Source organism: Gigantopelta aegis, chromosome 7 (genome assembly GCF_016097555.1).
Source record: "Gigantopelta aegis isolate Gae_Host chromosome 7, Gae_host_genome, whole genome shotgun sequence".
Taxonomy (NCBI): domain Eukaryota; kingdom Metazoa; phylum Mollusca; class Gastropoda; order Neomphalida; family Peltospiridae; genus Gigantopelta; species Gigantopelta aegis.
In genome coordinates this window covers 40,746,642-40,771,434 of record NC_054705.1, presented here as the reverse complement: position 1 = coordinate 40,771,434, position 24,793 = coordinate 40,746,642, and the positions used below count along the sequence as shown (strand labels likewise).

Sequence of the window (24,793 nt, the reverse complement as noted above, 5' to 3'; positions counted from 1 at the left end):
CATTTAGTTTTTGGCTAATAAAATAAATTCCTTAAACTAACCACATTTTAAATAATTTTCAAGGAAATACGTATTCGACATACATGTACGCATCTGAAAATAGCTAAACCAACATTAGTTCTAGTGTGAGTCGTAAGAGCTAGGTGAGCGATATGTTACTGGTTTACCCGTTTTTATCCTGTATCCACTGTTTCTACTGGCCAATTATGATAATTCATTAAAGCAAAGTGATAAACGTATACCACTGGCAGATTATGTTACTGGTTTACCCGTTTTTATCCTGTATCCACTGTTTCTACTGGCCGATTATGATAATTCATTAAAGCAAAGTGATAAACGTATACTACTGGCAGATTATGTTACTGGTTTACCCATTTTTATCCTGTATCCACTGTTTCTACTGGCCGATTATGATAATTCATTAAAGCAAAGTGATAAACGTATACTACTGGCAGATTATGTTACTGGTTTACCCATTTTTATCCTGTATCCACTGTTTCTACTGGCCGATTATGATAATTCATTAAAGCAAAGTGATAAACGTATACCACTGGCAGATTATGTTACTTGTTTACCCGTTTTTATCCTTTATCCACTGTTTCTACTGGCCGATTATGATAATTCATTAAAGCAAAGTGATAAACGTATACCACTGGCAGATTATGTTACTTGTTTACCCGTTTTTATCCTTTATCCACTGTTTCTACTGGCCGATTATGATAATTCATTAAAGCAAAGTGATAAACGTATACCACTGGCAGATTATGTTACTGGTTTACCCGTTTTTATCCTGTATCCACTGTTTCTACTGGCCGATTATGATAATTCATTAAAGCAAAGTGATAAACGTATACTACTGGCAGATTATGTTACTGGTTTACCCATTTTTATCCTGTATCCACTGTTTCTACTGGCCGATTATGATAATTCATTAAAGCAAAGTGATAAACGTATACTACTGGCAGATTATGTTACTGGTTTACCCATTTTTATCCTGTATCCACTGTTTCTACTGGCCGATTATGATAATTCATTAAAGCAAAGTGATAAACGTATACCACTGGCAGATTATGTTACTTGTTTACCCGTTTTTATCCTTTATCCACTGTTTCTACTGGCCGATTATGATAATTCATTAAAGCAAAGTGATAAACGTATACCACTGGCAGATTATGTTACTTGTTTACCCGTTTTTATCCTTTATCCACTGTTTCTACTGGCCGATTATGATAATTCATTAAAGCAAAGTGATAAACGTATACCACTGGCAGATTATGTTACTTGTTTACCCGTTTTTATCCTTTATCCACTGTTTCTACTGGCCGATTATGATAATTCATTAAAGCAAAGTGATAAACGTATACTACTGGCAGATTATGTTACTGGTTTACCCATTTTTATCCTGTATCCACTGTTTCTACTGGCCGATTATGATAATTCATTAAAGCAAAGTGATAAACGTATACCACTGGCAGATTATGTTACTTGTTTACCCGTTTTTATCCTTTATCCACTGTTTCTACTGGCCGATTATGATAATTCATTAAAGCAAAGTGATAAACGTATACCACTGGCAGATTATGTTACTTGTTTACCCGTTTTTATCCTTTATCCACTGTTTCTACTGGCCGATTATGATAATTCATTAAAGCAAAGTGATAAACGTATACCACTGGCAGATTATGTTACTTGTTTACCCGTTTTTATCCTTTATCCACTGTTTCTACTGGCCAATTATGATAATTCATTAAAGCAAAGTGATAAACGTATACCACTGGCAGATTATGTTACTTGTTTACCCGTTTTTATCCTTTATCCACTGTTTCTACTGGCCGATTATGATAATTCATTAAAGCAAAGTGATAAACGTATACCACTGGCAGATTATGTTACTTGTTTACCCGTTTTTATCCTTTATCCACTGTTTCTACTGGCCGATTATGATAATTCATTAAAGCAAAGTGATAAACGTATACCACTGGCAGATTATGTTACTTGTTTACCCGTTTTTATCCTTTATCCACTGTTTCTACTGGCCGATTATGATAATTCATTAAAGCAAAGTGATAAACGTATACCACTGGCAGATTATGTTACTTGTTTACCCGTTTTTATCCTGTATCCACTGTTTGTACTGGCCGATTATGATAATTCATTAAAGCAAAGTGATAAACGTATACCACTGGCAGATTATGTTACTTGTTTACCCGTTTTTATCCTGTATCCACTGTTTGTACTGGCCGATTATGATAATTCATTAAAGCAAAGTGATAAACGTATACCACTGGCAGATTATGTTACTTGTTTACCCATTTTTATCCTGTATCCACTGTTTCTACTGGCCGATTATGATAATTCATTAAAGCAAAGTGATAAACGTATACCACTGGCAGATTATGTTACTTGTTTACCCGTTTTTATCCTGTATCCACTGTTTGTACTGGCCGATTATGATAATTCATTAAAGCAAAGTGATAAACGTATACCACTGGCAGATTATGTTACTTGTTTACCCGTTTTTATCCTGTATCCACTGTTTGTACTGGCCGATTATGATAATTCATTAAAGCAAAGTGATAAACGTATACCACTGGCAGATTATGTTACTTGTTTACCCGTTTTTATCCTGTATCCACTGTTTGTACTGGCCGATTATGATAATTCATTAAAGCAAAGTGATAAACGTATACCACTGGCAGATTATGTTACTTGTTTACCCGTTTTTATCCTGTATCCACTGTTTGTACTGGCCGATTATGATAATTCATTAAAGCAAAGTGATAAACGTATACCACTGGCAGATTATGTTACTTGTTTACCCGTTTTTATCCTGTATCCACTGTTTGTACTGGCCGATTATGATAATTCATTAAAGCAAAGTGATAAACGTATACCACTGGCAGATTATGTTACTTGTTTACCCGTTTTTATCCTGTATCCACTGTTTGTACTGGCCGATTATGATAATTCATTAAAGCAAAGTGATAAACGTATACCACTGGCAGATTATGTTACTTGTTTACCCGTTTTTATCCTGTATCCACTGTTTGTACTGGCCGATTATGATAATTCATTAAAGCAAAGTGATAAACGTATACCACTGGCAGATTATGTTACTTGTTTACCCGTTTTTATCCTTTATCCACTGTTTCTACTGGCCGATTATGATAATTCATTAAAGCAAAGTGATAAACGTATACCACTGGCAGATTATGTTACTTGTTTACCCGTTTTTATCCTGTATCCACTGTTTCTACTGGCCGATTATGATAATTCATTAAAGCAAAGTGATAAACGTATACCACTGGCAGATTATGTTACTTGTTTACCCGTTTTTATCCTTTATCCACTGTTTCTACTGGCCGATTATGATAATTCATTAAAGCAAAGTGATAAACGTATACCACTGGCAGATTATGTTACTTGTTTACCCGTTTTTATCCTTTATCCACTGTTTCTACTGGCCGATTATGATAATTCATTAAAGCAAAGTGATAAACGTATACCACTGGCAGATTATGTTACTTGTTTACCCGTTTTTATCCTTTATCCACTGTTTCTACTGGCCGATTATGATAATTCATTAAAGCAAAGTGATAAACGTATACCACTGGCAGATTATGTTACTTGTTTACCCGTTTTTATCCTTTATCCACTGTTTCTACTGGCCGATTATGATAATTCATTAAAGCAAAGTGATAAACGTATACTACTGGCAGATTATGTTACTGGTTTACCCATTTTTATCCTGTATCCACTGTTTCTACTGGCCGATTATGATAATTCATTAAAGCAAAGTGATAAACGTATACCACTGGCAGATTATGTTACTTGTTTACCCGTTTTTATCCTTTATCCACTGTTTCTACTGGCCGATTATGATAATTCATTAAAGCAAAGTGATAAACGTATACTACTGGCAGATTATGTTACTGGTTTACCCATTTTTATCCTGTATCCACTGTTTCTACTGGCCGATTATGATAATTCATTAAAGCAAAGTGATAAACGTATACTACTGGCAGATTATGTTACTGGTTTACCCATTTTTATCCTGTATCCACTGTTTCTACTGGCCGATTATGATAATTCATTAAAGCAAAGTGATAAACGTATACCACTGGCAGATTATGTTACTTGTTTACCCGTTTTTATCCTTTATCCACTGTTTCTACTGGCCGATTATGATAATTCATTAAAGCAAAGTGATAAACGTATACTACTGGCAGATTATGTTACTTGTTTACCCGTTTTTATCCTGTATCCACTGTTTCTACTGGCCGATTATGTTAATTCATTAAAGCAAAGTGATAAACGTATACCACTGGCAGATTATGTTACTTGTTTACCCATTTTTATCCTTTATCCACTGTTTCTACTGGCCGATTATGATAATTCATTAAAGCAAAGTGATAAACGTATACCACTGGCAGATTATGTTACTGGTTTACCCGTTTTTATCCTTTATCCACTGTTTCTACTGGCCGATTATGATAATTCATTAAAGCAAAGTGATAAACGTATACCACTGGCAGATTATGTTACTGGTTTACCCGTTTTTATCCTTTATCCACTGTTTCTACTGGCCGATTATGATAATTCATTAAAGCAAAGTGATAAACGTATACCACTGGCAGATTATGTTACTGGTTTACCCGTTTTTATCCTTTATCCACTGTTTCTACTGGCCGATTATGATAATTCATTAAAGCAAAGTGATAAACGTATACCACTGGCAGATTATATGATTTTATGTCACATGCAGGGGCGAGACGTAGCCCAGTGGTGAAGTCCTCGCTTGATGCATGGTCGGTCTGGGATCGATCCTCGTCAGTGGGCCCATTGGGCTATTTCTCGCTTCATCCAGTGCACCACGACTGGTACATCAAAGGCCGTGGTATGTGCTATCCTGTCTATGAGATGGTGCATATAAAAGATCCCTTGTTGCTAATCGAAATGAGTAGCACATGAAGTGACGACAGCGGGTTTCATCCCTCAGTATCTGTGTGATCCTTAACCATATGTCCGACGCCATATAACCGTAAAATAAAATGTGTTGAGTTCGTCGTTAAATAAAACATTAAATTAAATTAGAGACTGGGCTCACCCTGTACATGGCCAAATTAGCCAGTTGCTAATTTTTGTTAAACGTGGCTAAAGCATTTAGTTTGTGGCTAATAAAATAAATTCCTTAAATGAATCACATTTTGAATAATTTTTAAGAAAATACGTATTTGACATACGTGTACATATCTGAAAATTTGCTAAACCAAAGATTAGTGAGAGGTGGGCGATTTATTATATAACATTCAGTAAAATATCTTAAAATATAAGTGAAATAAAAGTGTTACCAGTCACTCAGTGACGATAACACATTTTAGAGTGACAATTTCACTACTTCACTCCAGGGGTGGGACGTAGTCCAGTGGTAAAGCGCTCGCTCGATGCACAGTAGGTCTGGGATCGATCCCCGTCGGTGGGCTCATTGGGCTATTTCTCGTTCCAGCCAGTGCACCACGACTGGTATATCAAAGGCCGTGATATGTACACTTCGGCTGTATGGAAATGGATAATCTAAACAATAAAATTTAAGTAATGTTTGATTTCATTGACAATAAATGGCTCTATATTGGTTTAAAACGTGTCATATAGTGTTTAAAAACTAGGGTCAGTCACTTTAAAAATTGATGTCTCAGATTTATTTTGCAGCAGCTTTTTGTGACGGTATTGCTGATTTCCATTACAAATTTCACAAAATTGACAAATTATTAAATAATAATTAAAAATAGATGTAATTTTAAAGACCAGACCAGCCTAAGGCAATTGTGAAATTTTTTTCATTTGGCAAAATGCTTACTTACGTAAATTTTTAACCTACCTTAGGCGATTTTAAGTGAGTAACTTTTGCACCAAATAAACGCAATATTAAAAAGCAAAAATGATCCTTTAAACTGATGGCAATAAATGTTATCTAACAGCAGAAAACGGCTATTTGTAAAGCCCCTTACCTACGGCAATTTATATTGCAGCTATGTCAATTGGCGTCGGTGCTGCCGTCAAGTTCAAGCCCTGCATTAGTAAAATCTCCACTCAGATATATAGAAGCCAGTCACTTGAACTACAAGAAATTTAATGTCTGTCGATCTTCTATATATTTTTTCTGTTCTTGATGAAATGATTGAGCAAATAACTTTTACTGAGGGAGTGCTCGCTTGATGCGTGGTCGGTTTGGGATTGATCCCCGTCGGTGGACCCACTGGGCTATTTCTCTTTGTAGCCAGTGCACCACGACTGGTATATCAAAGGCTGTGGTATGTGCTATCATGTCTGTGGGAAAGTGCATATAAAAGATCCCTTGCTGCATTAGAAAAAATGTAGCGGGTTTCCTCTGATGACTATATGTCAAAATTACCAAATGTTTGACATCCAATAGCCAATGATTAATGAATCAATGTGCTCTAGTGGTGTCGTTAAATAAACCATTTGTTTTGGGTTTTTTACTGAGGACTATCAGGTTTTGTAGACCGGTAGTGCAGTAGGCTATCGCTGAATAATGTTACGGTCAAGGTCAACCAATGCTAGTAATAATAACAGGCTACGGAAAATAGTGAGAATGATAGTTTTGGTTGTGCATATGGTATATATACATGTAGCTTCTGCAAGTTTTATTTTGCGTAACCCAATTTTTTGGTTTGTGCATTAAACCTAGGGCTAGGATCGATCCCATTGGATGGGCCCATTGGAATATTTCTCATTGTAGCCATACACGACTGGTATATCAAAAGCTGTGGTATTTGCTATCCTGTCTGTGCATATAAAAGATCCCTTGCTGCTAATGTAAAAATTTAACGGGTTTCCTCTCTAAGAACCCAATAGCTGATGTATTTTTCATGCTGGGGTGTCGTTAAACATCTATTCTATTCTATTCCTCTCTAAGACTATAATATTATGTTTGACATCCAATAGCTGATGATTAATAAATCAATGTGCTCTAGTGGTGTCGTTAAAAGAAACCCAACTTTTAAATCTGGGATATCATTTACATGGTCATGCATAGCAGGCTGAAGTGAAAATGAAATGTGTCACCTAAATTTGTTCGTTTATGCTAATTTTCAATTAACAAAATCCTGAATAAATGTTAATGATGCAGGTTTCTTCTCTTGTCCATGTGTCATGGTTACCATACCCGTATGTTAGATACAGACAAACTCCTCTAGTGGCTACTTGTATTATGCAGCCACCTGTGTTAAGACACCTCATTTTTATTCTCCCAAATTATCTAATGTACATAGTATAAACTTACCTGTTTTAAGCAGACATCTGTGTTAAAAGGTCACTTTTTAATACCGCTCTTTGGTGGCTGCATAACACAGGTTTTACTGCATATGTCACAAATTGATGAATGAATGGATAAATGATTCAATGAATGATTGATTGAAATAATGGATAAATGAATGATTGAAATAATGGATGAATGAATGATTGAAATAATTGATAAATGAATGATAGAAATAATTGATAAATGAATAATTGAAATAATGGATAAATTTATGATTGAAATAATTGATGAATGAATGATTGAAATAATTGATAAATGAATGATTGAAATAATGAATGAATGAATGATTGAAATAATGAATGAATGAATGATTGAAATAATGAATGATTGATTGATTAAAATATTGGATGAATGAATGATTGAAATAATGGATAAATGAATGATTGAAATAATGGATAAATGAATGATTGAAATAATAAATGAATGATTGATTGAAATAATGGATGAATGAATGATTGAAATAATGGATGAATGAATGATTGAAATAATGGATAAATGAAGGTATGAATGATTAAAAAAATGAATGAATAATAATTTAATCAATTAAGACACGTCACAAGTTGATGAATGGATGAATTGCATGAATGAATAAATAAATGAAGATTGAAAGAATGAATGAATAATAATTTAATTAATTAAGACACGTTGCAAGTTGATGAATAGATGAATTACAATGTACATGAATGTATCAATGAATCAATGAATGATTGAAAGAATGAATGAATGGGTAATAAATAAATAAATAATTGAAAGAATGAATGAATGAGTAATAAATAAAATAAAATAAAATAAATAAATAAAATAAATAAATAACTAAATTAATTAATTAATTAATTAAGACACCCTAGAACATATGGGTTGATGACAAAGCTGACAGTGACATGCTGTTGCATGTGGTGTTGTTTGTTTTAACATAAACATCCTTTTATAAATTGTATGTCCTTTCCAATGTGACGCAAGTTACGTTTACAAGAAGTAAATATTTATCACCATTCAGTGATTCATTAATATCAATCATTATCTGAAGCTTTAGTTGGTTTAAATAAGATGGCAATCAATCATATATGTATATTAATACTGGTGAGTCGTTAAAGCATTCATTTGGTGATTTTCGTCATACTGACTTTTATTATAAATTTTAATTTTAACTATCTGTGATGCTTGTATTTTTTTTTTACAGTTCTTTACACTGTTTTAATTTAACTGGGGACTGGATGTAGCCCAGTGGTAACGTGCACGCCTGATGCGCTTTTGGTTTGGGATCGATCCCCATCGGTGGGCCCATTGGGCTATTTCTAGTTCCAGCCAGTGCACTATGACTGGCATATCAAAGGTTGTGGTATATGCTATCCTGTCTATAGGATGATGCATATAAAATATTCCTTGCTGCTAATGAAAAAATATAGTGGGTTTCCTCACTAAGATTGACTATATGTCACAATTACTAAATGTTTGACATCCAACAGCCAATAATTAATAAATCAATTTGCTCTAGTGGTGTTGCTATTTTTATTTATTGTCCCAGATCACAAACAGCAATGTCGGGCAAAGAAAAACAAAGTTTAACCATGTAACCATAATTAAAAGGATTTCCTTTCCTTTTCACAAACATTTGCCACATCTGTGATGAAGAAAGGAAGAAAATGTTTTACTTAACAACACACTCAACACATTTTATTTACGGTTATATGGCGTCAGGCATACATGCATATGGTTAAGGACCACACAGATATTGATAGAGGAAACCCTCTGTCGCCACTTCCTGGGCTATTTTCGATTAGCAGCAAGGGATCTTTTATATGCACCATCCTACAGACAGGATAATACATACCACGGCCTTTGTTACACCAGTTGTGGAGCACTGGCTGGAACGAGAAATAGCCCAATGGGTCCACCGATGGAAATTGATCCTAGATCGATCGCGCACCATACGAGCGCTGTACCACTGAGCTATGTCCTGCCCCCATCTGTGATGAATTCGTAAACATGCTGTCACCGTATGACTGATGTGTATTAATGCTGTTACCTATATCTCTATGTATCTCTATATATATATACATAATTTATCACATCTCTTTACGTTGTGCCTGGTAGCGAGATCGCAGCATAAGGCCAATCTATGCTTACTGTATAATAACGGAAGTCTTTGTAATCTGTGATAAACACATCCTGTGGTCCTTTGCGGTTGATCATTGTTTATTATGATACCCATGCATGAAAGACACATTTGTTATTAAGCCATTGTATGTCGCACAAATATACTTCCAATCTATAAATATTTGGATTAGTGAAAATAATAATTAATTAATATCGTGTGACTTAGAAAATCGACTACCAAATGTTTGACATGCAGTAGCAGGCCTTCAGTGATAGAAATATGCAGAATGTTTTACTAGTCTACTGGACACATACATCTACAAATCTACTTGTCTGCCAATATTTTCACTTGTCCAAATAAATGGTTTATTTTATTTAAGTATGAAAATTAAACTGCACTGAAATTTTTTACTTGTCCACTGGACAACCACACTGAGGCACATTTTGCTTGTCCGAATAGATTTTCACTTGTCGGGACAAATGGACAAGTGCTTATTTCGAACACTGCCTTAAGCGAGGACAAACTCATAGAGCACTTCTCTCTCAAAGTTTTGAGAGGACAAAGTTTTTAACAGGAGGGAGACTTGAATTTTAATCTAAAATAATAAAATACGCAAAAAGAAGATATTAACCCAATACCGTCAAACCTGTCTTATGCGGCCACACAAATTAGTAGTCAAAAGCGACCGCTAAGACAAGTGGCCACTGAATACAGGTACAACTTCTACAGTCTGTAATTTTTTTATGTTTTACTGTCTGTACTGCTAATTGATGTATGTATGCTCTGGAGGTTTCTAAAAATCACCATAATTGCATATACACGTATCGCTTTTTTTTTCTCTCAGAAATAATAAAATGTAACTGAAAAGCACCAATTTAACCGTTTGAAATTAATTCTCACAAGTTTGTCTACTTTTTACATTTAATTACCGCTCGATGCAAAGTATTAATCTACCAATGTCAATCTTAGATGACCCAGAGGCAATTAATTAAATTCCAATCACAATTTCTTAATTGATGCACAGTGAATATGTCTGACGAAATGAGTAGCAGTATCCGTAAAGGTGTGAAGATCGCTTATTTTTTACACCTTGTCGTCATTGTTTAATAAAAACATTTACTAGAATTTACAGTGGCTGCATTATGTAATAATTTTGATATCTTTATTTGTATGTTGAATTTATTCGTTATGAAAAAGTCTGTGTGAAACTACATTTTTAGTTAATCAGATCACAGTCTGCTACTCCCAAATTTTGTTGTTGTTACAGAATAGAATAAAACAGAACAATTAATGGCCCATTTTCACAAAACATCGTAAGCCTAGTTTTGCACGTAAACGTAAATCTACGACTAAACCACAATTCTTATTACTATTATAGTTCAACAAATATAGTTTGAAGAACATGTATTTCATTTTCTTTTGTCTTTAAAATACTCCAGCTTCCATAATGAAGCAAAACTTCTATAAACGCATGACCGGTTTAACTGCTAGTAGCAGACGTAAACTTACGATGTTTATTGAAATGGGCCCCCCAAACTTTATTACACACAGGCCGTTCCACAATGGTGTTAGCGGAACATACATAATAAATTGAATTAAAATGACAAGCTGGTTCCAGTGTTTTGTCCGGTGAAGCGTGATCCAACCTCCCTGAAAGATTTGCCTGACAGATGCCTGACAATAGAATTAAAGTTATACGCTTCAACAGTCAGTACTTTTAGTGCCAGACACGTGTGCCGTCTGAGCTAGACTGTCTGTCTAAGAGTCTGTAGCAATTCAATTCATGATCGCATGATTTTGTAGCGCCAGTGTCGCTTCGAATTCTCAGACACTTAACACTAATTATGAATCGTTGGAAAGCTATTGTATCCAGCTATCCAATGGTACCAAGGGTATTAACATAACTTATTTGGAGATGGAGTAAATGCCTATAAACCTTCTCTTCGATAGCTGGGGGGGGGGGGGGGAGGGAAAGGCATAAAATGGGCCGGGTAACATCAAAGAAAGAGGTCAAACTAGTATTTTGCCCCAGAGTTGGTGCGATCAACAGGCAGATCATACATGTACTGAAGGAAGGTATTGGCTACATAAAAATACTAGTCCCATAAATTCCCCTTCAAGCTGATGCCATATATAACCATAAATAAAATGTGCTGAGTGTGTCGTTAAATAAAACATTTCCTTCCTTCCTTCCCCTTCCATGTGACACCCCCCACCCCCACCCCCCTCCATCTACACCTGGACTATTATCTATGAATAGGTATTCCTCAAGTTCTTATCATTTATCTCTGATTGTGTACAATGCAGGTGGTCACTATTTATTTTTAGATGGTGACATAGATTTCGCCTTATGTTGACTGACACGGCGAAGTCGATCAGGCTGGTCAAGGTGAAGTTTTAGCTCCCTTCGCCTGCTCGTGTGAGCCCTGCAATAGCCGATGATTAATTAATCAATGTGCTCTTGTGGTGTCGTTAAACTAAACTAACCTTTTTTCTTCTTCAGAAAACCAACATTGATAACTACAACTTTGCACTACTTTCAGCATTACTTTTTTTTTCTTTTTTTCTTTTATTTCAAATTAATAAAATGATTGTTTATGCATTAGTTGTTAATGTTGAGTTAGCAAATGTTATTTTCTGTTTAAAATTGTTTGTATTAATGTATTAAAGAATATGAAAATTGCTTTATCCAGCTATTGATGGGGTTTGAAAAACCAGTCACAAAATGGGGACTTCCCTTATTCTGTGTATTAATTTACAATTTATATTAATGAAGTTGTTACTATTAGACCACTACCAGTCCAACTGGAAGAGACTATACATGTAGGTTTCATCTCCGTCCTTCTGTCTGTCTGTGTCTGTCTGTCTGTCTGTCTATCCGTCTGTCTCACATATAGTTATCCAGACTTTTTTTCTGCAGTGCTTTAAGAGACTGAGCTGACATTTTGTGTATAGGTTTATCATGTACAGTTACAGATGAAGTTTGACTTTCATGGTAGTTTACCCATTTTGTTTACAGAGTTATGGCCCTTGAACTTGGGAGATATGAAAATTTGCTTTAGCAGTACTCTCAGAATGCTTGTTTTTGTTATTAGTAGTAAGAAGCATGTTTAACATTGAATTGTAAGAATTCATCGACCAAAAATTAATGCAATGAAATTGGTATTGTGGATAGACCAAGTTAATTCTTGATTGACAAAGTGGCTTTTTTTTTCTTGCTTTTTTTGAAGTTCATTGAAAAAAAAAAGCACACACTCCAACCCCCCATCCCTCCAACCCCCCCCCCCCCAACCCCCCCAAAACAAGCATGCAAATGTTTGTGTGGTTGAATCGTCAGCATGAAATTGGGCCCAGATATGATGTGACAATTTGACGTGATTTATATGTTGGCCATGTTTTCTAGTGTTGTTTTTATTTGACAGGTTTCGGACGGGATCAGAAACTCAGCTGACGGACGCAGTTTCTCCGTCACTGTCCGCGGATTCGTCCGACGAAAACAAGGAAAATGAGGCAGGCTCGAAAACTAAAAAGAAAGGTAAATAACATACGGTAATTAATGTACATTTATACCGGCGTCATGGTTAGGCCATCGGTCAACAGGCTGGTAGGTACTGGGTTCGGATCCCAGTCGAGGCATGGGATTTTTAATCTAGATACCGACTCCAAACCCTGAGTGAGTGCTCCGCAAGGCTCAATGGGTAGGTATAAACCACTTGCACCGACCAATGATCCATAACTGGTTCAACAAAGGCCATGGTTTGTGCTATCCTGCCTGTGGGAAGCGCAAATAAAAGATCCCTTGCTGCCAGTCGTAAAAAGAGTAGCCTATGTGGCGACAGCGGGTTTCCTCTAAAAACCAGTGTCAGAATGATCATATAATATGTTTGACGTCCAATAGCCGATGATAAGATAAAAAACTCAATGTGCTCAAGTGACGTCGTTAAATAAAACAAACTTTACTTTACTTTACTTTACTTTACTTTACTTTACTTTACTTTACTTTACTTTACTTTACTTTACTTTACTTTACTTTACTTTACTTTACTTTACTAAACTTTACTTTACTTTACTTTACTTTACTTTACTTTACTTTACTTTACTTTACTTTACTTTTAATGTACATTTACATAATATATATTCTTAAAAAAACGTAGGGGAACCTGAAATATTAAAACATATGTTTTGACCACAGACATCCTAGTAAAGAACGTTCAGGTCTGTTTATCAACACACCAAAACACATTCCATAGTTCGCACATGCATCACACAGTTGCCCCCGTACATGTGCGTGGGGTGTCATTCTCGATTTTGACAGTTTCCAGGAAGGTCCATTAATCACTGTGGAACATTATTTCTGTCAATCTGTTTTCATTCTGTTGATCATACAGTTGTTATTTTTTGTTTTTAGTGATTTTTATTGTTTGAATTTGCGATTTACTGATTAAAAAAATGTCAGCTTTCAAATTTCACTTCTGACCCCAATTGTCTTTCAAGATCTTTGGTGGTCATAAAACCTACTGTAATACTGAACTACCGGTTATAATGTTTGCCCAATTAATTCACTATTATCATATAACCATTCCCCACAGCTAATATACCTTACAATTTTGCGAATTGTGAATTCTTATTAGACTTCCCCTACTTTTTTTGAAGAGTAAATATCTCACTCTCAGGTGCATGTGCAGAAAGATTATATGTTTGGAGATCTAGAATGTACTGAGTGAAGATTTGTTGGGAAGGGGGCCGGGGCGAGTCATGCTCCCCTGAAAAATAGATTTACAAAAAGATATCCACTTTGTGTAGAGGTGGGTTCAACCCCTGAAACCACCCCCTGTACATGCACCGACCTGTTTCTTCAGTTAACATGTTGTTTTTTTACTTTTTGTTGAATTATAAGACTTAGTGTGTTCAAAGGGAGGAGTTTAGGGATTCAACCTCCACTTCCTCAAAGTGAATTTTAGTTGTTGTTGTTTGTTTTGTTTTGTTCTTGTTTTATTTTACTATGTGCAGTGAAATCTGTCCAAACAGAATTCAAGTAGGACTCAACAATTGTGCAGAGGCGGGTCTACATGTAGGGTGGGACCCTTGGAACCCATAGGTTATAACATATTTATCAAGTTTACAAACCCCTGGGAACCCATAGGTCACGACATTTATCAAGTTTACAAACCCCTGGGAACCCGTAGGTCACGACATTTATCAAGTTTACAAACCCCTGGGAACCCGTAGGTCATGACATTTATCAAGTTTACAAACCTCTGGGAACCCATAGGTCATGACATTTATCAAGTTTACAAACCCCTGGGAACCCATAGGTCACAACATTTATCAAGTTTACAAACCTCTGGGAACCCATAGGTCACGACATTTATCAAGTTTACGAATCCCTGGGAACCCATAGGTCACGACATATTTATAAAGTTTACAAATCCCTCGGAACCCATAGGTTATGACATATTTACAGGGTTCGTATGTGCCTGGAAAACCCTTGAAAATAAACTCATGTACATGTATTCCAGTGCTTGAATACCCTTGAAAATCATCTTGCGGTCTGGAAAACCCTTGAAAATGATAATTTAATGTCAAATAAAATATAAACACCTAAAACGGAGGCTTTATTTACTTTATTTAACATGTAATTAAATTATTTGTTTCATTTCCGTGGCACAATGAAATGCCAATTGTCTGGCCAATCGATGTTTACCGGCTCAGTTGACATATGAATGTTGTTGTTTTTTATCTCGCGATTGGAGAATCACGCGGCCACAAGATCCATGCAACAGCATTGCCATATTGGAAAAGAAAGTTTATCACTTTTTGCCGCTGGGTATTTAGCAAGTTCAGGGAGTGTGTCAAGTTAATGAATCTATTGTAAACCCACAAAGATGGTTGGCACTTGCGTGTTTAACGACCTGTGGAAACTCGGTAAGGTCCTGGAATTTTGGTAAAGTTGACCAGGAAAGTGCTTGAAAAACCCCTTGAATTTTGACTTCCTTTAAGTATATGAACCCTGTATTTATCAAGTTTACAAATCCCTGGGAACCCATAGTTTACGACATATTTATCAAGTTTACAAACCCCTGGGAACCCATAGGTCACGACATTTATCAAGTTTACAAATCCCTTGGAACCCATTGTTTTACGACATATTTATCAAGTTTACAAACCCCTGGGAACCCATAGGTCACGACATTTATCAAGTTTACAAATCCCTTGGAACCCATAGGTCACGACATTTATCAAGTTTACGAATCCCTGGTAACCCATAGGTTATTACATATTTTAAGTTTATAAATCCCTGAGAACCCATAGGTTATGACATTTATCAAGTTTACAAATCCCTGGGAACCCATAGGTTATGACATATTTATCAAGTTTACAAATCCATGGAAACCCACAGGTTACGACATAATGTATCAAGTTTACAAATCCCTTCATGATCCCTTCATAAACACGCTGATACTTTGCTGTTCATTCGGGCCCAACATTGAATATCACTATAACCATGGAAGTGGGGCTACCATATTCTAGAAGCCCTGGGTTATATGGCATCAGACATATATTGTTGTAAATGCTGAATTACCATACATATCAACATGAGAATTAAAATGGCTGGTTTTTTCTGGTAAATAAAGTATTAAAAGATACACTTTCCTTCACCCTGGCTAATCGTCTTGATATTGTCATGCCGTTGTTGGGTGGTGAAATAGTCACTGGTGTTTCACTGATGTTTGTTAATGTGTGAAATGTTGCTGCCCTCGATAATATTTTATTTGCCAGGTTACGACCTGGTTGTGCGGGTATTTACAGAGTATATCACGTTTGTATGTGTCATAAATGTGTCTTTTACACTGGATATGTACTTTTAAATTAACATTAAAATTATTTATTTTCTTTACACTGGATATATACTTTTAAATTAACATAAATGTCCTTAGATTATGAACACAATTACTGCTATATCAAATGCCGTTTTATGTGCTGTCCTGTCTGTGGGAAAACTAAATAGTTTGTTTTGTTTAACGACACCACTGGAGCACATTGATTAATTAATCATCGGCTATTGGATGTCAAACATTTGGTAATTCTGATTCGTATACATCATCAGAGGAAACCCACTACATTTTTCCTAATGCAGCAAGGGATCTTTTATATACACATGCCACAGCCTTTGTCCAGTTGTGATGCACTGGTTGGAACTAGAAAAAATCCCAGTCAGCTGAATGGATCCACTGAGGTGGTTCGATCCTGTGACGCTGTCTGTGAGAAAAGTGCATATGAAAGATCCCTTTCTATTAGCTGGAAAATAGAGGGTTTTCTCTGACATCCAATGACAATCAATGTGCTCTAGTGGTGTCATTAAACAAAACATTTTTCTTTTGTTTTATATCTACAGGGCTCAAAGTTAAGAATTCTTAAGTTAAGTTAAGAACTATTTTTGCCATACACAAAATGCACACCAACAACAATTTTGAGTCTGCCTACTGAAATTTTAAACCAGTTACATTTGCAATAAATAACAAAATGATCCCTTTCAGTGAGTTAGGGGTTTGGCACACATCATTAGTGTCTGTTAGTGAGAGAGAAGAGGGTGTTGTTGTCTTACACCTACCCATTGAGTCATTAAAACTGGTTCTGGGTGGGAGCTGGTACCAGGCAGTGAACCCAGTACCCTACCAGCCTCAAGTCTGACGGCTTAACCTCGACACCACCGAGGCTGGTTTTTCCCTTTAAAACTAACCATGCAAGAGCAGTTATTTTTATCCATTAGCAAAAACACTGCTGTCAGTATCCCCTGCCCCCAAACTTCAGCATGCTGTTTATTTAACAGCTACTACGATAATTGGATAATTGTGATTGGTGCTGTCGTTAATTACACATAGCTTGACTCGGACAGTGGCGCCATCTGTCCTCCCCATTCTCCCACACACGCACATTAACTCCCATTAATACCATAAAACCGTAATTAAAATGTGTTGAGTGTGTCGTTAAATAAAACATTCCTTCCTTCCTTTCCAATATACCAGCTGTGCTTGTGATTACTTTAAAAAATAGTCTTTTAAAAACTTGGTGTTTTGTTAAAATATTGTTGTCATCGTCATGATATTCGTCAATGTGATCACTATACATATCATCTGCATATATGCACATATATTAACCCGGTTTTTCCTGAGATTATATATACATGTATACCGGGTTGTGATTAAAGGTAGAGTAAACTCCAACAAGAGCCTTATGTGTTGGAAAGATGCATACCCAGACCACCAACACATACTGACACTTTAACAAATGAAAAATGCGTAATTTTAGAATTAATAAAAAAATCATGATTATTCCTGCTAACTGGGGGCAGCCATTTTGTTTCGTTTTTGTGACGTCTGGTGGTATAGCTTGGGGCGAAGTGACGTCAGCTCAGGTCCAATTTCTCTATTATGCACCGTGTAAACAAATACACTAATTCACGACAAGGTGCTTCTCTTTCATCAACCTGACTTGTAAAACAACATAAATGACTTGATAGTATAATAAACTATTTAACTAAATATATTTCAATTTGCATCAATATAACGAAATGGAGTTATAGTATTTTTTTCTTTTAAAAAATCCAAAGAAAAAATGGATATTATTAAGCCTATTGGTAGATACGTTCGAGCAAAAACGACCACTCACGATACCCAAGTGATAGTTATTTTTTCTCTGGGACTACGTAATTGGTCAGTTTTGTGATTTTAGATGGGAAAGTCTACTTAATCAAGCGTTTTACAGAATTACTTACAGTAATAAAGCTGGTAAAGTCCATTACGATTTGAGGTTATCACACAATACCCTGTGATCTTAATAAGAGGCACGTCTTTTTAGTGTGTCTAGACACAGTGTCTAGGGACTGTCTAAATATACACCTGCCAATCAAGAACCACAGGTACAGGCCACGGAAAGAAAAGACCAATTAAGCAAGAAAACACTCCGACTATTATTTCAGTACGTGGGTTAATTTATATACAAAATATAATACAGTTATTTCAACACTTTGACAATGGTGGTTTATTTTGTATTGAAAAATAAACCACATATACACGTTGCTTGGTTACTGGGATAGATATTATTACAGAACATTGCGATGCATCCGCAAAAATCAGGTATGTTTTGTTTCTTCAGTTCGAAGACTAATTCCTGATGTGACACGTTAGGTATTACGTAACCACCAGCTCGCCAGAGGGTGTATCCACTGGGATGGTACAAAATGGCTGCACCCGTTATATATAATAGCCGTCACATTTAACCGTTTTATTAATTAACTATACGATTATACTTGTTGATATTAAGCAATACCAGTCCAAAAGCCTTGCTTTAGCATTCCTTTAAGTTTAAAATAGTTTTTTTTTTTAAACTCAGTGTTTTGTCAAGATTCTGTAATGTCATCCTACATGTATTTAATATGTAATAGAGGCAGGTCGTAGCTCAGTGGTAAAGCACACGCCTGATGTGTGGTCAGTTTAGGATCGATCCCTGTCAATGGGCTCATTGGGATATTTCTCGTTCCAGCCAGTTCACCACGACTTGTATATCAAAGGCTGTGGTATTTGTCTGTGGGATGGTGCATATAAAAGATCCCTTGCTACTAGTGGAAACATGTAGCGGGTTTCCTCTCTGTGACTGTGTCAAAATGACCATCTGTTTGACATCCAATAGCCAATGATTAATAAATCAATGTGCTCTAGTGGTGTCGTTAAACAAAACAGACTTTGTTTAATATGTAATAATTATAATTCTTTGGAGGCAGTATTTAAGAATCTAGATTTAAAATGGTGATATCAATTCAGCAGATGCTGAACGCAATTTCTCCCTATATAATTTTAAAGACTGAAATGCCATACATTTATAGACGACTTGGTGAGTCCAGATGTGATGACGTACATGCAGATAGAACAGTGAAGAGAATTTGAATTTTAAAATAAATATGAAAAGAAAATTGAACAACTTTAATTAATTTGTAAGAGATTTTCTTCAGATTGTATGTTGCAGAATATGCCACAGAATTCCTCAAATTCTACCACAGAATATAACTATAATCTTAGTTCAGAATGTTAAACAAATTTGCCATTGAATCCAAGTCAGACTGACACAGCCTCGGCTAAAGAGGACTGACACAGCCTCGGCTAAAGAGGACTGACACAGCCTCGGCTAAAGAGGACTGACACAGCCTCGGCTAAAGAGGACTGACACAGCCTCGGCTAAAGAGGACTGACACAGCCTCGGCTAAAGAGGACTGACACAGCCTCGGCTAAAGAGGACTGACACAGCCTCGGCTAAAGAGGGCTGGCTATTTACATGGTGGTCATATTGTCTGGGGGAAGCTCAGAGTAGTGCCACCACACCCCATATAAACATTCCCACGCTTAGCTACTGAAATATTACACTGTCAAATAAAACAGAATTAAAAACATTTGCCATGGAATCCAGGCCGGATTGATGTAGCCTCGGCTAAAGAGAGCTGGCTATCTACCAGCGGTCGTATTTTCTGGGGGAAGCAGAGTAGGGACACCACACCCCATGTAAACATTCCCTTGCCAAACTACTGAAATATTACACTGTCGAATATAACTAATCTTAGTGCAGAATTTTAAACAAATTTGCCATGGAATCCAGGCCGGACTGATGTAGCCTCGGCTAAAGAGGGATGACTATCTACTGGCGGTCGTTTTTTCTGGGGGAGGCCCAGAGTAGGGCCATCACACCCCATGTAAACATTCCCATGCATAGCTACTGAAATATTACACTGTCGAACACTGTAGTACAGTGACACTGCTGTTGGACAAACACTGGACACGCACTGGACACGCACTGGACACGATGGCGTTATCATGTTTGTGTCGAGTTGTCACTCACACTCACACACTCAGGATTGTACGATATATAAATAAATACATATTTGTGGATACGGAATTAATCCTTGACCTCTGGAGGCAAAGATAGAAAATTGTGTTAGTCGTCTTATCAACACATTCAGTGTGGAATTTACTCGAGATACGGACCTCTATTGTAGTTTCATCGACAAAAATTTAGTGTGCAATTTAATGAAGATACAGACTTAGGTATTGTAATTTCATTGTCGAAAATTTAGTGTGCAGTTTAATGAAAATACAGACCTTCCATATTGTAATGTCATCGTTTAAAATTCAGTGTGGAACGTACAGAAGATACAGACTTTTAATATTGTTATTTTATCGATTAAACTTCAGTGTGGAATTTACTGAAGATACAGACTTTTAATATTGTTATTTTATCGATTAAAATTCAGTGTGGAATTTAATGAAGATACAGTCTTTCAATATAATTGTACTTCTATTGACTAATGGAATTCACTCAAGATACTGGTCATCTTCACTATTGTAATTTCATCGACCAAAATTCAGTGTCAAATTCACTTAGCATACAGACCTTCAGTATGACAATTATAATTATTTTAATTTTGTGGACTGAAATTCAGTGAGAAATTTAGTCCAGATACAGACGTTCATCATTGTAATATCATCGACTAAAATTCAGTGTCAAATTGACTTGAGATACAGACCCAGTATTCATACACTGTGTTTTATATTTTCACGAACTCAGATTCTTAACATACAGACTTTCAGCATTGTGATTTCATTGACCTAAAATTCAGTGTGGAATTTACATAAGCTATAGACCTTTACTATTGTAATTTCATAGATTAAAATTCATTGTGGGATTTACTGAAGATATACACACCCATTGTTCAAGCATCCTGTGTATATTTCATGGAAACCGATTCGATGTAGAATTTTGATAACAGATCAACGTGTATTATTTGCTCTGTATTTTAAATATAATTTCATGGACTCGTATTCAGAGTGGAATTTACTGACGATACACACCCATTGTTCATGCTGTGTCTGTTTTTAACAATTCCATGGATCGTACGTTTGGGCAACATTTTGTGACATATACATGTATTAATATGTGGTGATGATGCCTCACTAATCAGTCGCATCCCATGAAACATTGCTATATTCGTGTATTGGTTATATACATTTAAAACCATGTGAACCTTTACTTTGTTGGAATATCAGTTACACAATTTTAAAACCACTCGAACATACATCGGGTTATCTAACATTTCAAATATTGTCCCCTGCATTGATCACCCTTACTGTAGATGCTATATGTGACATTTCGTTGACACCCCTAACACCACCCCCCCCCCCCCCCCCCACCCCCCGAGGTGTATAGTATGGTGTATTTGTGAAAAAATGAAAGTTGATAAGTTGTCCTTTTTGAGATATCGTCCCCGTGTCGCCTTCATTGCCACACGTGTTTGTTAATACTGTACAGGAATACTGTGATATTACTCTGGGATGTATTGTGTACATGCATGTGTACAGATGAACATTAACTTTCACAAGAACAAGGAATGTGTGTATAATCGCACCGTGGCACGTTGTTTACCATGAATTGAAATTATCAGATATCACTAAAATTGTAAGAGATCTCATAAATTTCAAGATTATATCACTAAAATTCTAAGATATGACTGGATTTCTTAGATGTGTCTGAAATTCTCAGATATCACTGAAATTCTCAGATATCACTGAAATTCTTGGATGTTTCTGAAATTCTAAGATATTGAACTTATTGGATATCACCAAAATTCTAAGATATCAAAGATGTCACTAAAATTGAAGAAGAAGAAACAGCTGTTGAAGAGAAAACTGTTTGGTGACAAAAAGATTCATCCACAACCGGGAGGTAAAATTTTATGATCTGTGTTTTATTCGGCAAGATGACACTAATAAATGTCTTCACTCTTTCCTTTTCATTGTAAATGTAAACTGTTCTGTCTATGGGGTTGTACATATGAATAGAGAATAACTAGTTAATGATGCTGGATGTCTACTTTATCCTGTGAAGGTAAGAATGGGAAATTTCTCATTCGGCCTGAACAGGATAAAGCAGATATCCAACGTCATTAACTAGTTATTATCTTTATCCTGCCAACCATAAAAATTAATGGGAAAAGCTATTATTTCTGTTATTTCAGCCACATTTTCCGATGACATAAAGATCATATAAGCTATTTTTTAATTTAGCTATGCATGTGATGTCACGTGAGTGATGTCAACAGTCATAACCTGCTAGTAGCAGGATATGACTGTGCTTTATCCGGTTCATATTCTGTCAGTAGAAACGGTGGTTGCAGGAGAAAAGAGACCTTGCTGCTAATCATAAAGGGTAATCCATGGTGTGCATGTGCCAGTGGGTTTCCTTTTTCATCTGCATGGTCCTTAACTATATATCTGACACCATAAAACCCAACATTTCTTTTTTCCTTTATCGTATATTTAAAAGAAAATGTGTGGTGAACCCTAATGCTAGAAAAGCTGTCATTATTAAGTACATTTATAAGTAGGTCTGTAATATATTGGAGAAATAATGAAATGTTTTCAGCATTAAGAACCTCTGTGCTGAAGTATTAATTAATTAATGCTTGAATACGTACAGTTTAAGTAGATCTACAGTGAAACCCCTCTAAACCGGACACCCTAGTGACCAAGACAAATGTCCGGTTTTAAGAGGGATCCGGTTTAGAGAGGTTAAGTTTTGTCCTGATTTTTAAAGAAGAACTCTGTAAAAGGTCATGTTTTGAGGGAATTCTGGTATTTAGAGGGTCCGGTCTTTAAAGGTTTCGCTGTATATATGTATAAAGCTGATGTCAATATTTAGTACATTAAGCAGGCCTGTATGATATTGGAGAAATAATTAAATGTTTGCAGCATTTACAGCCTCCGTGTTAAGTGTTAATAAATACACGCATATATGTACATGCACTTTAATTACATATAAAGCTGATATCAATATTTAGTACAAAAGTAGGCGAGTGTATTGTTCAAATATATTTATTTTTCTCCTGCATTTAGAGCCTGTGTAAAAGCGTTAATAAATGCTATATGTACATACATGCAGGTTATTTATATATATATATACAAGATGTTCTCGGAAAGAAATGTGATGAGTGGATTTGAATCTTTATCTCACTGCCGTTATCGGACTGTGATAATGTCAGTCGATGATGACAAATTTCACCCTGGTCTCATCTTCAGAGAATGTCGAGATATCAGTTTGTGTTTTTGTTACATTGTTTGATTACCGATTACTGATAGCACAGGTTTCTTAGTCATTGCTATGACCTTGATATGTTGGTGTGGATTGCATTGGGTTTTTTTAAAGTTTCTTTTGTTTAATGACACCACTAGAGCTCATTGATTTAACAATCATCGGCTATTGGATGTCAAACATTTGGTAATTAAGACATATAGTGTAAGACAGGAAACCCGCTACATTTTTCCATTCCCGTAGCAAGGGATCTTTTATATACACCATCCCACTGACAGGATGGCACTTACCACGGCCTTTGATATACCAGTCGTGGTGCACTGGCTAGAATGAGAAATAGCCCAATGGTCCAACCGAGTGGGATGAATTCTAGACCAACCATTCATCAAGTGAGTCCATAACCACTAGGCTACGACCTGCATACACAGCCTACAATACCACATACAATATGATTTCCTGATTAAAGCTGCTCTTACTCTCTCTCTCTGTCTCTGTCTCTGTCTCTGTCTCTGTCTCTCTCTCTCTCTCTCTCTCTCTCTCTCTGTCTGTCTGTCTGTCTCTCTTCCTGTCTCTGTCTCAGTCTGTCTCTCTCTCTGTCTCTCTCTCACTCTCTCTCTCTCTCTATCTCTCTCTCTCTCTCTCTCTCTCTCTCTCTCTCTCTCTCTCTCTCTCTCTCTCTCTCTCTCTCTCTCTCTCTCTCTCTCTCTCTCTCATAGCCATCGCAGTCACTGCATGAAAACGCTATATTCAATGCCAATTGAAAACAACTGACCTACAAAATCATGCCAACTGCTATTCACGCGTATACCGCCCCATTTTCTGATAGCGTGTGAGAACTGGCGTGTCATGCAATTCACCGAGACAGCAGGAACGGTGTTAAAAACATCTCAGGAGTGAAGCATCGGCCTTCAGAACAAAACCGTGGCATTGATTGGGCTGGTGGGAAACATTCAGAGGAAATTACGGTTTTTCTACATATCATGAATACTTTATAGTTTGAGGATCTGATGTCATTTTTTTTTTTTTTTAAAGATATGAAAAATTGATATCAATTTTTTGTGTGCTTTTTTTAAGTATGAAAATTTGTTGTTTAATTAAGGAATTAACACAGTTGCCTAAAATGCATTTATCTCATCTGTGATATTCAATAATTGCATTTTTAATCATAGTTAAATAAATTTTATTACATTGTATAGAGTAATTAGTACATGTACAGTAAGTAA

General features: G+C 36.0%; 1 protein-coding gene across 7 annotated transcripts in view; it reads left to right on the top strand.

Moving 5' to 3' along the window:
• The window catches only part of LOC121377024 (oxidation resistance protein 1-like), a 135,551-nt gene that overhangs the window by 29,252 nt on the left and 81,506 nt on the right, over positions 1 to 24,793 (top strand). For all 7 annotated transcript variants that reach the window (XM_041504865.1, XM_041504864.1, XM_041504863.1 and 4 more), the window contains exon 2: positions 12,860 to 12,972. In XM_041504865.1, the coding sequence (XP_041360799.1) occupies positions 12,860 to 12,972 (113 nt within the window). The remainder of the gene's footprint in view (positions 1 to 12,859; positions 12,973 to 24,793) is intronic.